Source organism: Blennius ocellaris, assembly GCF_963422515.1.
Source record: "Blennius ocellaris genome assembly, chromosome: 7".
Lineage (NCBI taxonomy): Eukaryota > Metazoa > Chordata > Actinopteri > Blenniiformes > Blenniidae > Blennius > Blennius ocellaris.
This window is the reverse complement of record NC_137656.1, coordinates 22,115,199-22,129,684: the sequence shown is the minus strand read 5'-3', so window position 1 is coordinate 22,129,684 and position 14,486 is coordinate 22,115,199. Positions and strand designations below refer to the sequence as shown.

Genomic DNA, 14,486 nt, shown 5'->3' with positions numbered 1-14,486 from the left:
GACACAGTTTCAGTAAAAAAAAAAAAAAAGTAAATAATCAAAGTTGAAACTCTATTGGGAATTAATGCTTCTTTTGTGAGACTTGCATGGAAGATAAAAAGAATCAAGTTAGAATAACTGTAAAATATTACACCCCCATTCTTTATTATTAATGTATTCATATGAATTATTTTACTTTTATTTAGGTTTTTATTGTTCGGCTGTATAGATTTCCATTGTGCTCCATAATGTCATTATTATCATATTTCTTTTTTCTCTGTTGCTTTTTCTTTTGTTTTCTTTTTCTACATTTAAATTAATTCATTTAAAATCTACAAATAAAATCTAACAAATAGAAAAACACTTTTCCCTCAGAAAAATGTGGGGGGAAAAGTTTTTAAGTTTTCCTTTTTAGTAGCAAATGAAAACTGAAAAAACGAAAGTAATGAAAATTTAACAAAAACGAATGCATCAAATGCATTAACATTTCATTAATTGAAAAATTGTAGTTGTTTTCTATTTTTTGCTTATTTTCCTGTCATAATGCACAGCATCATTTTGTGCCTGTCAGTATTATTGTTGGGTTGGTTTTACAATTATTTCTGATAATGTGTTTACAACAAAAATCCACTTGATTACGCGCAACTTATTTGCTTTGATTTGCAGTATTTCTTTATTCAAAGCCACAAAAACTAAAATCTAAATTAACTAAAGTTTTTGTTTTGTTTTTTTTGTTTTGCAATAATAATAAAAAAAAACAAAAAAACAAAACAAATATCAAATATTTTGAGAACATCTAATGAGCGCTTTTCTTTTTCCAGGGGATTATCTCAAAAACATTTGTTAAAGCTGGTCAAAGTGAGATCACAGATGGCGGCAGATGAACATTATGAAACCCAGCAACAACAAAAAAAATAAAAAATCTTCAGATTGTGTGATGTGGGGATCTCCCCTTCCCTTCTGCTTTACTTCACACACAGGCCGGGCCAAACAAGTCTTCATGTGAGCCTAAGCCGTTCAGACACATGAGGAACAACTTACTGCATGGCAATTTGAAACTAAATTAAACCATGGTCTCCAAATGTCTCCATCTGACACACACCCACATGTATTTGCGACTCTCTCTGTTGATGAGCTCCTCAAGCATCTCCAGTCGTCTAAACAGGACCGTTCAACGTCCCACACTGAGGTGCAGACTGGAGGAGTGACACAAAACCAAAACAATGGTTTGCCCTTTCGGAAAAATTCTTTTTAACAAACTGAAAACTTTGTCTCATGTGCTCATAAAGAAACAAACCCCAAAAAAAAAACCCCAACCTGATGAAATACAGTCGTGCCAGTGTAGGATGGATGCCATTTGTTGTTGTTTTTTTTATCATTAGCAAAAGTGTCTCCGCTCAAGTAAGATTTGCAACCCCTTTCATCAAACCATCATGTTATTCAGTGGATTTGTCTCTGCAAAAATAATGTTTCCTCTGTGGCAAAAAAAATACCAAAAAATAAAAAGCCGAAGCTATGGGAGGCCGGGGGCATGAGTTTAGGATGTGTGCCATTAACAACAAGCGAAGGCCTTCATGTGGAATGTAAAAATTTCTCTGTCTGCTGAATAAATTGCATGTGCTGGCAGAGCTTGTGGCCGGAGTAATGAAAGATATTCTAAACACATCTACATTTAAACTGGCTGTGATACGGAGCGGCAGTCTGTGTTTTCATGGCGAAAAATAACCCCGGAGTGGGTCGAGCCTTAAATCAGCATCCGTCCGTGTGTTGCATGTGCCGGGCGAACGACAAGTCAAAATATGAACGCCGGCAAACAAAAATATGCAGAAAATGTGCCCGGCAAGCAGCAATAAAGCCCCCCCACAATCACACATCTGCATACGTGTGACTCTTTCTACTCTGCCTTCGGTGCAACATGGCGGACGTGTCCGGGAACGCCAGCGCACGTATACATGATTGTGAGTGTGTCATTAATAGGGCCGCACTTCAGAGAGAAAGGTAGAAATCCACCAGATGTTTTGCAGCTGGGTGGATCTGGTGGTGAAGATCTAGACAGCATCTGTCACGGGCGAACATTTCTAATCTGTCCCGAACATTAGGCAGAGAGCACTAAAAAAAAAAAAAAAAAAGCCCATCGCTGGCGCACGTGCTGCTGGGTTCACATTGTGCTCGCCACAGGCTCGGCCGTTTGGCCCCGAGAAAGTTCAAAATTAAACAGGAGGGGGGGGGGGGGGGGTTAATATTCATCACACTGAGTTGTAAAAAAGCAATTTTAACTATACTATTCCTCTATGATTTCTTCTGAATCCCCGCCCTTAATGCGGAGTACGGTGAATAAAAAAAGTTTTCGAGGAAGTAAAAAAAAAAAAAAAGGAAACTTGAAGTTATTAGGGCCGAGCGCCTCGGGCTGAAGAGCAAGGCTTTGAACTGGAGGTCCAGCAGAGCTTAGGGAGGTCAAGATGTGTCAAACAGCCAGAATAACAATATAATGCTCTTTCTGGAAAGGCTTTTGGTTTGTGAGCCGCAAAAGAAACAAATAAGTATGTATTTGGACTATAGGACACGTTCACATTTGCATATAGTATCGTCAGTCATCTCCAGTGTAAAGACTGACCACAGACCAGTGCATTCCACAAACCCCCATTTTCTATATTTTTATTGCAGTTGCTGGGAATTGAGGTTATTAAATTTCACCAGTGGCTGTCGAACTGGACTTCGGGGCAGACTGGGATGCTTTTAGCCGACAAGCTCGTTTTTATTTTTTCAAAACTGTGGGAATCACTCCAAGCTGACCTTGATGGGGTCTCGAGATATTTCCCTTCCTGGGTTCATGTGCCTAGTTACCAGTTGGTCAACCTCGCGCCCTGTGAACTGACCCTGTCCTCCCTCTGAGGCTTGAAAGGAAAAGAAACCCAATTCTCCGGGGAGCGCTCCGACTAACAAGAAAACTGCTGGCCCGAATCTCTCAGAAGTGCTGTGTTTTCCCACTGGACCACTTTCAGCTTAATAAACATCTTAACTAGCCAGAGGTCCCGCGGGAGCCGCCGGGAAATCCTCTGGGCAGCCAGAGCTCAGGAGCTGGCCCTTTATTGCATCCAGGTGGCTGTTTAAAAAATGCTGGCTGGCCATAAATGTCCAATAAAATGCAAGTGGCACCTCCGAGGGTGGACAGGGTCAGTGCACCTGTCTGTGGACGAGAACTCTCCGTCCACTCCCCGGTGTCTGGTCAGATTGATGTCGCACTCTCCGCCGTGTGCCACCGCGGTGCAGATGGAGAGGTGGCTGAGCCGGGCTGCCAGGCGCACAGGGCACAGGCCCCTGAGGTCTGACATTAGGAGGTGGAAAATCAAAAAAAAAAAAAAAGAAGTCAATTCGTCGACCACAAGCAGACACACACAAGAGATTTTTCTTCTTTTTTTTAACAAAAAGCCACAAAAGACAAAACAACTACAAAGCGACAATAAAGGATCACAGGAAAAAGTAATTGTGAAGACATGCAAAAGGATTACGAGGCCGACCTTAAAACTAACATCAAGAGATGTGAAATGACTTACGAAGGAGGCGAGGAGAGGTAAAACAACAACAGAGACAAACAAAATGACCACAAGCGCACGACGGCACTGTTTGTAGATTGAAATCCACAAATAACACAGACACTCGCAGTGTGTCTGAACTGGTGAGGTGGTGGGACTGGAATGAGTCTGGAGCATGGCAGCCACACACACACACACACACACACACACACACACACACACACACACACACACACACACACACACACACACACACACACACACACACACACACACACACACACACACACACACACACACACACACACACACACACACACACGCTTACTTTCCTAGGTAACTGTAAGTTTTTGCTTGTTTATTGCTTCACACGAAACATCTTCTAGTCCATCCATCATACCTGCTTCAAGTCTTCTCAGCGCCGTGTCAGGGATGATTATCTTAGGCCACTAAACCCTCATGTCCGCTAATAAAGCTGTTTTGCTCCCATGTTGTTAGATTGGGAGATCTCCCATCCAGTTCACACTCGCACACGACGTCCCACATAGAAATAACATGAGCGTCGTCCTAGCGTGTTACTAAGTGATGCCCTCGGCAGATGAACTGCAATCACACGCATGCGGCATTAAATCCTGCACGTGTGGCGAGTTCGGGGGGGTGGGGGGGCAACGCTCCTTGATATTCTGTCAGACAACTTCCTGTTTGTTTACGACTTGCTCACATGTGAGTGAACAGTGGCAGCAGCCTCCCTTCATGTGTCCAGCCCGCTTGATGTCCAAAGGGAGAGTTAATTGTCCTGCAGGTTTTTTTTTTTTTGGAGGGACCTGGACGGTGTATTGAGCCTTTGATCTGACTTGAAAGGAGTTAATTGATCTCTGTGTTGCAGGCCATGTTGGGAGGAGATGAGAGTGGAGAGAGAGAGAGAGAGAGAGAGCGAGAGAGAGAAGAAAGATGCTTGCTGGTCATTTCACAACATGTGCTGAAATATCTGAGAGAGAAAGAGAGAGAGAGAGAGAGAGAGAGAGAGAGAGAGGGGAAGGGGTGAAGAGAGAGATCACCTCACACCCGACTCCATCCCTGCTCAATTATTATAATTTGACTCACATGGGCCGGCCGCCGTGGAAGAGAGAGAGAGAGAGAGAGAGAGAGAGGGAGAGCCACGCTGTGTGGGGGAGGAAGAGGGGATCCCTGCACTGGGCGATCACTCATCGTACCTCTAGCTGAGGTATGGGGAGACAGATCCCCTCAGAGTGCAGTCCGGGGGCTTGTTATGGTGGCAGTGCAGAGAAGACCACACGTCTCACCTCTGCGTTTCACTCTCAGAGGCGCTCGGCGCTTCATGACGTCAACGTGCAACAACGAGGTCAAGACCGCTGGAGGTAAGTGGTGGAGTACAAGATAGATGTGTCGCTGCTTACGACTTCAGTGTGTGACTTGTTTCTTTGCACTTGATTTTAGTGGAGCTGCTCCCGCCCGGTCACGAGGGCTGAGCCTATCCCAGCATGCACCGGGCCGCGGTGAATGTTTCCCATTTGTTCCTGTTATGGAAAATCTGAATGGGGGCTTTACATCTCGTGGAAATTTGATTTGCTGCGTCACCTGGCTGAGCGTCTGTTCGGCGTGGGTCGGGCCCTGGTCCGGGACCCGCTCTGACAGGCCTCCTGCCTTCACTCCTTCACCTCAGCTTGTCTCTGGCCAGCCAGGTTGAGGGGGGGGGGGGCACGGGGCTGTCAGAGGGAGAGTGGCAGGCTAAGCCCGTCTTAACACAGCACCTCAAGCCACCTCATAAATACAGGCTTCCTTTTCCAATTTCCAAGCGGCCTATCTACCTCTGTCTACATGCTTACACACCGCTCCGTGTCATGCGCCGGGGTGTGAGTTTAAAAATGACCATAAGACATCTGGCGGACTCACAGAGGGTGGAGCTTTGATGTGCTGCTCTGGAGTTCACTTCAACTTTCAGCTGCGGCCTGAAGAAGAGCCTGGTCGGTTGGAGATAGGAAGGGGAGTTTAGATGCCTCGGAATCAATCCGCCATATGTGGAAAGCTCAGAGAGACAGCGGTTGAGTGACTAGGCCTGAAAAGAAAAGAAAAAAAATGCTGTTGCTGCATTAACATAAAACCGCGGGCCTCTGAAAATGATCATTATTTTCCATATCATGAAGGAGAGTGAAAGGAAAAGTGAAACCATGTGAGGGCGCTTTTTGATGGGCAGGGTTCACGTGGGAGCAAACGCAGCTTTAGCGCCCATCTGGAGGGTTTGGCTGCACTTCTTCTCCAGCCATGAAAGCAAAACTGGTGATTAGTCTCATCCAAACACCGTCCGACCCACACTGCTAGCATCACGCCCGGCCTGCCGTCCGTCTCTGACAACAGCAGCAGACTGAGAACAACAACGACTTCGATTTTACACAACAATCTGAAATGTTTAGTGATTATCACATTAAACCAAAGTGGTGTTGTCATCACACCTCCTCTCCTCTTTTTGTGGCACGCCAAGTTTTGGAAATGTCAAATAAACAGGAAATAAGCAGGACTATAATCAGCTAATGGGTAATTGACTGTTGTTTCTTTAGGGAAATGTTAAAGCAGCAGGGGATAAACAAGACGTGTCCTTACTTACTCACGTCAATCACTGTGTCCTAACAGAGTGTAAACAAAGAGACATGGGATAAATCTAGTTTTATATAAACATATGTATATACAATATATATATTTTATCATCTGCAAACATGAAAAATAGTTGTATTCATTTCTAAAATGTGTTAAATATTGAGTGTGGAGGACACATGCTGCAGTCTACGCTCATTTTAAGTGTGTAATTGGAAAAAAAAGCCATATTAAATGAAGTAATGGCTATAAAAAAATAAAAAAAAGTAAATTACATTCAAAGTTCTGTATTCGTCCAAGTTTTTGCCTGCTCCGTCTCGGTGGGACTGCGGATACATATGGCGCCTGTGCGGTATATACATGCGCTCCACACAGCGGGGAGGAGGGCTGTCGAAGCCTGTCACTGCGCTCCAGGGCATCGCTGACATGAGTGTCACCTTCCTGAAGGCTGCTCCCTCTGCAGAGGATTCCTCAGGCCGTCGCTCTGATTCCAGCAGCAGAACAGAAGAGTTAACGCAAACACTCGCACCGGGTTGTCATCTGCGCCACGCTTCATTTAACATCAGGAGCCATTAGAAATTTTGGTCCAAGAAAACAAAAACATACCTGCACTGTTAGCAGAATATATAAGTTCACAAACTTAGCAGGAGGGGAGCCTAATTAACAACGGGGACATTAATCTATTCATGAGTGTCTAATAATAATTGCACCTGCAAAATGGTTTCTCACAATTTAATTAGTTGCAAATGACACACGAGCTGTGATAAGATGGTGATGCTTTAGTCATCAAGTGTGAGTTTTGACGCTGGATTTGGCGGCAAAGTGCCAGCGAGGTGTTGTTTACTTTACTAAAACAAGAGACAGGAAGAACAGGAGGGATTTTTTTTTTATGTTTTGTAAATTCAGAAAAGTTCATCATTATTAGACAACATACAAAAACCTCACTTGTATTATGAAAAATAAAGATTTTTTTTTTCCGATCATTTTCCAAAGGGTTATCTTGAAAGAAGAAGATTGAAGACATATCGTGCGCAGCTTAAAATGTATGTTTATTTTCTATTTCTGAAGCGCTGACTCAGTGCAGGAGTCTCCGGGGTAAATGCTCCCGTGTCTCACGGCCATGTTCAGTCTTGCTGCTCGATGCTCATGATGAACTTTTTGATGGGAAAGTGCCTCCGCTGAAAACAACACAGGGGCCTGTGTGTGTGTGTTACACACACACACACACACACACACCCTGACAGCACAGCTTCATACTGATGAGCAAAGTTACTGCAAACATATATAAAAAAAAAAAACTTGACAGTTTGGAAAAGTCAAATTATTTAATCCCAGGCATCACTACATTTGATTTACTTCCTAGCAGACTCACAGAAATAGGTCTATTTATGGTTAAGTTGAATTTTTAATAAAATTCAATATGCACAATTGTACATTATCAACTATATTTAAGTGCTGGATTAAATAAATACAATCCATGAAGATAAAATACTTTTTCTCTGTCTAGAAATGCAGAATAAAAGTAACTCATTTTCCAAGCAATCCTCTATTTGTCCTCTACTGCTGATGCTGAGACTCATTGGCCGACACTCCACTCGGTGCTGAAGTTGTAGTGAAACTGTGAAGAAAAGATAAAAGAAAAGCAGGATTTTGAGTTAAAACTGGAAACATTTAAACAATAAATCATATAAATGCACGCAATGCAGTATCCAGGATAAATGTTGCCATTATAAGCATTGTGATTTGATTTGATGACCTTTATGGGATGTCACATGAGCCAAAAAGGAGAGGAAGTCCAAAGAAACACTGCTCTCTTGTGGCGAGACATGCACATGACCATGCATCAGAAATCCCTACATATATTCTTGACCCTGAGAGGAAAAAGGACTGTTTATTCTGTTCATTTATCAATTAAACTATTATTTTCACCAACATTTTAAAGTATCTTAAAATTCAATACTTTAATTCAATTGTTTCCTGTTTTGATGTTATTTTAAATTCAAGATGAAACCATGAAGCATTAAAAATAAAACTTGCTTTCTTTTTGATTTGATAAATATGTTGTACTGTCAACATCATCATGGTATTCAGAATTCCCACAATCATTGATGTGCGTCCTGTTTTAAGTGTCACATTAACTTCTAGTTACTGGACAGGAAATTTACCCTGGCAGCCTTGTAATGAACTACATTAGTGTTGTAAATATCCTTAATTATTACTCCAAATTGATACTAGACTACAAATACTGTGTCAATAGATCATTTCCTGAATTCATTCACTTATGCAAATCCATTAAAAAGGGATTTAAATCATGGAGAATTCATTTGTGGGGCGCACGTCTGCTTCTATTGAGTGTTGCCGTTATGAGGCAACAAGCGGCGCTCCCTCCACCAAGTTTAACAGTTGTATTTCTGCAACACAGCACTAGGTGATGCTGTATGATCACTGAAACAAGTTTCCAGAAAGAGCCACAATGGCCAGAAGTGGGTTCCCTCGATCAAAATCACACCTTCCACCATTTTTATCAACTTGAGGAGAAGCTGCAAGTTCCCCCAAAACCTGTCACGTATCACAAGCCTGTTATTTGTGAAAGAATTCAACCCCCCCCCCCCCCCCCCCCCCAACACACACACACACCACACAAAAATTCTGTCTCAACATCTGGCACAGTAAATAAATATTCCTCAGTGTGTGTGTGTGTGTGTGTGTGTGTGTGTGTGTGTGTGTGTGTGTGTGTGTGTGTGTGTGTGTGTGTGTGTGTGTGTGTGTGTGTGTGTGTGTGTGTGGATGATGGATGGGGGAATGGGGTGTTATCAGGGAGAGCATGTATCAATGTCTGCCAGTTTTACACACAGGCTGACAGGACAGTGACACACTAGAACATGGGCGGCAGTCACCCAGACGAGCCGAGCTTCATTTCCTGTCCCTGCTCCACTGCCAAAAATATGTGACATGTTGTCTTCATTAATTCCACCTCTATTTGGAGCTCTCCCTCTCACATACCCCTGTACACTACTGTCCTGCCATACGTTCGCGTGGAAACGCACACATGCACACACACACCCACACATGCAGATGCAGAGCTGCAGAAACACACACACCCACACAACAACACACACAACCACAGGCAACTTCCCACAAGCACTAAAAACCAATCACACATAGGTGTTAATGAAAATCTTGTCATCACACACACACACACACACACACACACACACACACACACACACACACACACACACACACACACACACACACACACACACACACACACACACACACACACACACACACACACACACACACACACACCCATACAAACACACACACACCAATCTCCACCCTAGAATACTCCCTCTGAAAATCATTAGCCAGCCGCCAACAACATTTTTCAGCAGAGCAAACTACATAAAGACGTCACTTTAAATCGCTTACTAATTAACACTTAAAAAGACACAAATTAGATATGCGTGGCTAAAAGCAATTATAATATCCGCAAGTTTTGCGAGTCATTTGGGAAATGAAAAGAATGCCTAATTGCTGGAACCAGCATCATCTGAGACATGGCTTAAGTGATGCCTGTTAGGAAATGGTCTTATCTACAACTGTGGCTGTGATTACAACAGTTTTCCTCAATTACATGTGCATATGGAGAATTCCAGAAAGTACATCTCTTTCACCAATCTATATATACTTTTTAAAATGGGTTTCAAAACGAGGCAATTAGGTGGTGTGTGTGTGTGTGTGTGTGTGTGTGTGTGTGTGTGTGTGTGTGTGTGTGTGTGTGTGTGTGTGTGTGTGTGTGTGTGTGTGGTTTCGGCAGGGGGGGAAGTGTCAAAGTTAAGCGTGGACAGTGACCTCTTCTGGACAACACAAGCAGAAATTGAGTTGGATAAAAGAGTAAAGGAAAAAGAGTTTTTCCTCAAAACTTAAGAGATGTTTCTCTTTATTTCGATATCATCTAAAACGAGCAGGTGTTTTGGTGATTAAAATAAAGGAGAATAACAAAAAGAAAACAAGCTTGTTTCCAGAATCAGTGAGTGAATTTCCCTCCTTGTTCTGCTGATATCAATGTGGAGAAATAACAAGAGGAGAGAAGTAAAAATAACACAATGGTGAGGGATGTTTCCACTTGGAAACTAATTATCAAGCTAAGCTGTGACTTCATCCTCATCAGCCTGGCCCCACCATTAATCTTGTGCTGTCGTCCACTTCACTAAATCCTGTGTGTTACACTATCTCACATTTACTTCATCAGCTCCAGCGCGGCTGTAATTAATGATTTCTCATGCCCTTCCCTTCTCTTCTCCCGCTCAGCTCGCCATGTGTCCTCCTGCTAATCACACTCTCCGAGAGGAAAGAAAGGAGGAGGAGGAGTGGAAGGAAGAGAGGAAGAGATAGAGAGAGAGGGGGGGGGACAAGAACATATAGGATGAGCAGTCAGCTTGTCTCCACCCAGAACACACACACACACACGTGCCATTAATACCTGCGCTGACAATGAGCTTCATTCAGATGACCATATGACAAGATGGCGACTCCGTGTGAGTCGGATAGTATGTGACAGAAGACAGAGGCAGAGTGCAGAACAGACACCCGGTTTGATGAGGGAGTGTTTGCTCTGTAACACATCTCAAACCCAACAGCACCTGTTCTTTTACAGTGGTCTGTCACTTCCTGGCAGTTCTGATACCAAGATACCGTGCTAATGAGAGAGAAGGGGGGTTGTCACTCTCTTTAAAGCGCACACACACACACACACGCACGCATGCACGCGTGCGCACACACCCACACACACACACACACGTACAGCATTGCTTGCAGGGCCCACTCGCTACTATAATGTTTTCCTGATCTATTCACACCGACCATCATCAGCATAATCAAAGGCCCAACTTCAATCTAATCATAACCGCTTTATTAAAATAAGTGAAAACATTGTGAGTCAGACTCCACAAGTAAAGCGTGTTCTCAGATCTTAGACCCCACAGAGGGTGGGCGCCCACACATACATACATAGTGTTTCTTACCTTGTGGGGACATAACATGGACTTGCAATAATTTCTTGTAGACTTTAATACAAACTAATACTTAACTTTTTAACCCCGACTTCAATTGAACGCCATAATATAGTCTTAACATATTCTAATCTAAAATAATAGTGATGATTCTCCTGGTGAGGACATGGGTACAACAAAAGAATACAGTGTATTCCGTATCGTTCCTGGACATTGCTTTGACTTGACTAACTATAACTTTTACCCGTACCTTAACCTATCTGGACACTCTCATCTCGGAACATTGCATTGGCTTACTTTTATTTTCTGTAGAGTCAGCTGGAGCCCTGACACCTTATCCCAGCCCAAATCCTCAGTCAAAATGTAAAAAAATGCTCTCACCTAAAACTCGTAGCGCTCTTCCATATGGGTACATGTGGTTTGGACCCGACAAAGAGAGTAAAACATAGGTGCTCAAAATATACAAAGGGGCAGGCCACTCTAAATGTAGAACGTCTCACTTTATTGCTGCCATATTAAAACTAACAATATGATTCAAATTTTGATGGAAAAAAATGCTTGATAATTGTCGGAGGACAAAATGACCTTGCATTAATTGCTTGTAGACAATCGGTCATATTTGGTGACACAGCATTTATTTTTGTTACGTGAAACAAGCAGGACGTCCGCTTTTAAACGCATATCCAATGTATTTACCAAGTCATAATCAGGCTCCTTTGTTTGTTGCAAATCCAGTGAGAAATCTGTTCCAATATTTTCAGCTATATGATGGAAGTGTGTATAATAATTCTAGTCAGTTTGACACGTTTCAACAAATTCCTCAATATATAGAGGACAAATAAAGATGTCGATAGTCTCAAAAACAAAACAAAAATAAAAATAAACAAAACAACTACAGCTAAGATTAAGTAGTATTTTGTTGATTTCTTCATGGAGTTAATCCCAACTATTACTGGTAATCCAGAATATTTAGCCTGAACTAAACCTCACCAGGTACAACTAACCATACATGTCCACCTAAAATAATGCTTCTCCTTTAGATGGTATTTGCACACACACACACACACACACACACACACACACACACACACACACACACACACACACACACACACACACACACACACACACACACACACACACACACACACACACACACACACACACACACACACACACACACACACACACACACACACACACACAGCTTTTTTCCTCATGCTCTAACAAACCCATGATTTCAGAAGCAGGGGCGGCATGCAGATGCTTTTCTTCCTTCCTACGAATGCCTGTAGGCTACAGTGTTTCATCAGAAATGGAGAGCGCTTCTTAGCACGCCACATGATCTTTTAACTTTTTCACTATGAAGACATTGCAAACTGAAAAAAAAAACAACAAACTTAAACATGCAGAGTCTGACCAGAACGGCTCCTTCAGATGTACGATACTGTGCGAGATGCTAGATTGAGCTGTTTCAGAGAAGAATTGGGGAATAAAAGTCAAGTGTTTTGGAACAGGAGACGAAGCTTTTAAGAGAGAATGGCTGCCTAGCTTGGCCATGCTTTTATTCAATTGGGGCTTAGTGGAGCCAAGAGGGCCTCGCTGTCTCAGACACTTAATTACAACCCCAAGACCGTTTGCTTTGCATTCTGGGCCAGCGGCGTCAGCGGCAGCCGAGCGTTGCAGCCTCTACTCACTTCCTCCTCGATCTCTGCCAGGGATTTGATCGTAATGCCCATTAAATTGACTTGCTGCATCTGAAATCAAAAGCAGAAAAAGGAGGGGGGGTGGGTGTAGAAGAAGAAGAAGACGAAGAAGAAGAGGAAGAAGAAAAAAAAACACACACACACACAAGAAACATGGCGGTTAGGCTCATGGGTAAGTAAGCATGCTTAAAATCTTTAATCCTCTCCCTCTCTGTGTCAATACAAGCGGGGCTATAGTGACAACCACCGCCAGCCAGCCAAATGGACTGCATTGAGCCAGCTCTGCCTGACTGCACGCATTCATCACTCAGTCTGGAGGAAAGGAAAAGACACAGGAGGAAAGGAGAGTAGGGAAAAAAGTTCAAGTTAAGAAGAAAAAAAAAGAGGAAAGTGAGGAAGTAAAGTTGAGAAGAAAAGGAAAGAGGTGTTCACCCGAGAAGAGGTTGTAATGTAGTGGGACTCTCATTCCAGTCATAGCACAAAAGAAGAAACTAGTTTTGCAATTTGTCACTATAGATCTTCAAAGTTTCTTGGTTTTTTTTGTTTTTTTTTACCTCTTTGGGTTTTTCATGAAATCTCTCAGAGATCACAAAGGGCACATCATCCAAAGCTGCAAGAAAGACAGAGGGGGAAAAAAAGAAGAAGTTTATACACAAATATACTACTCCCTATTCTTGATCTTGAGTATCTCCACAAGACTAAATGTGGGATTATAAAACAGCAGAGCTATCAACACCCCGAGCCGCCCCGACACCTCCCCTCCTTCCGTCTACGGAGAGAAGATGAAAGGCTTTTTTATTCTCTGCTGTATTTGAGCACCTCCACTCTCTCCACCAGCCCAGCCTTTTCCCAGCCCTCTTCCAGTTTAATTACTCTTGATTATTCCCGATTCCGTCTTGTCTGGGAGATGTTCACCTCTGAAACAAAGACACACTCACACTAGGCACAGAAAAGCGGAAAGAAGAGAGACAAAACATTCACCAGATATCAAATTTGCATGAAAATACGCCACACTGTTCAGCAGGCAAAAAGTGGATTGAAATGAGGACTTGCCAAGAGCGTGGTGGTATAATTAGCATTTGACCAAACAAACGAGCTTCAACAGAGCTATAATTAAGCAGGCCTGTAATTAAGTGTATGCCCTTTATCATAATGATCGTGGTTAAAATGGTGTGATGGCTGCCAGTTGATTATTAATGGTGTAACCCCGTCCTGCATGCATCCTGCACTGGAATCAAGGTGTCACGACTGTCAGGCTAGAGAGCAGCCCTTTGTTTATAAAATACATTAGGGCCCAAATTAACACGGGGTGACAAGAGACACAAAGCCTCTCGTTTCCAGACTGAAGGGAAAACTGCAGCTGCTCGGCTTCATTATAAAACTCCCAAATCTTGAGGCACACAACTTGCTGCAGTTTGGCGCTCGACGGCAGAGACGAATATCAAGAGGCCGAACTTCCAGCCGGAGCTCTTTTACCCACAGTGCACCGGGCCGCTGGCACAGGAAAAGGAACTCATAAATGTAAGTTGCTCATGAGTCATCGTTTTTGGAGCCGACACTCCTCTTGGCCTTTCCTGTTCGCAGCAATATTTTGAAGGTACGATATTCTAAAATATCCCTCACTCTGACACTTATGTGAC

The 14,486-nt window shown here is 43.0% G+C and overlaps 1 protein-coding gene across 1 annotated transcript in view; it reads right to left on the bottom strand.

Annotated features, from left to right (window-relative positions):
• Window positions 1-7,622: 7,622 nt before the first annotated feature.
• The window catches only part of mvb12bb (multivesicular body subunit 12Bb), a gene marked incomplete at its 5' end in the record, with an annotated part of 33,607 nt that continues 26,743 nt past the window's right edge, over window positions 7,623-14,486 (bottom strand). Inside the window, 3 exons of the mRNA XM_080499207.1 lie at window positions 7,623-7,740; window positions 12,838-12,897; window positions 13,401-13,456. Coding sequence (XP_080355333.1) covers window positions 7,699-7,740; window positions 12,838-12,897; window positions 13,401-13,456 — 158 coding nt within the window. The 3' untranslated portion in view covers window positions 7,623-7,698. The remainder of the gene's footprint in view (window positions 7,741-12,837; window positions 12,898-13,400; window positions 13,457-14,486) is intronic.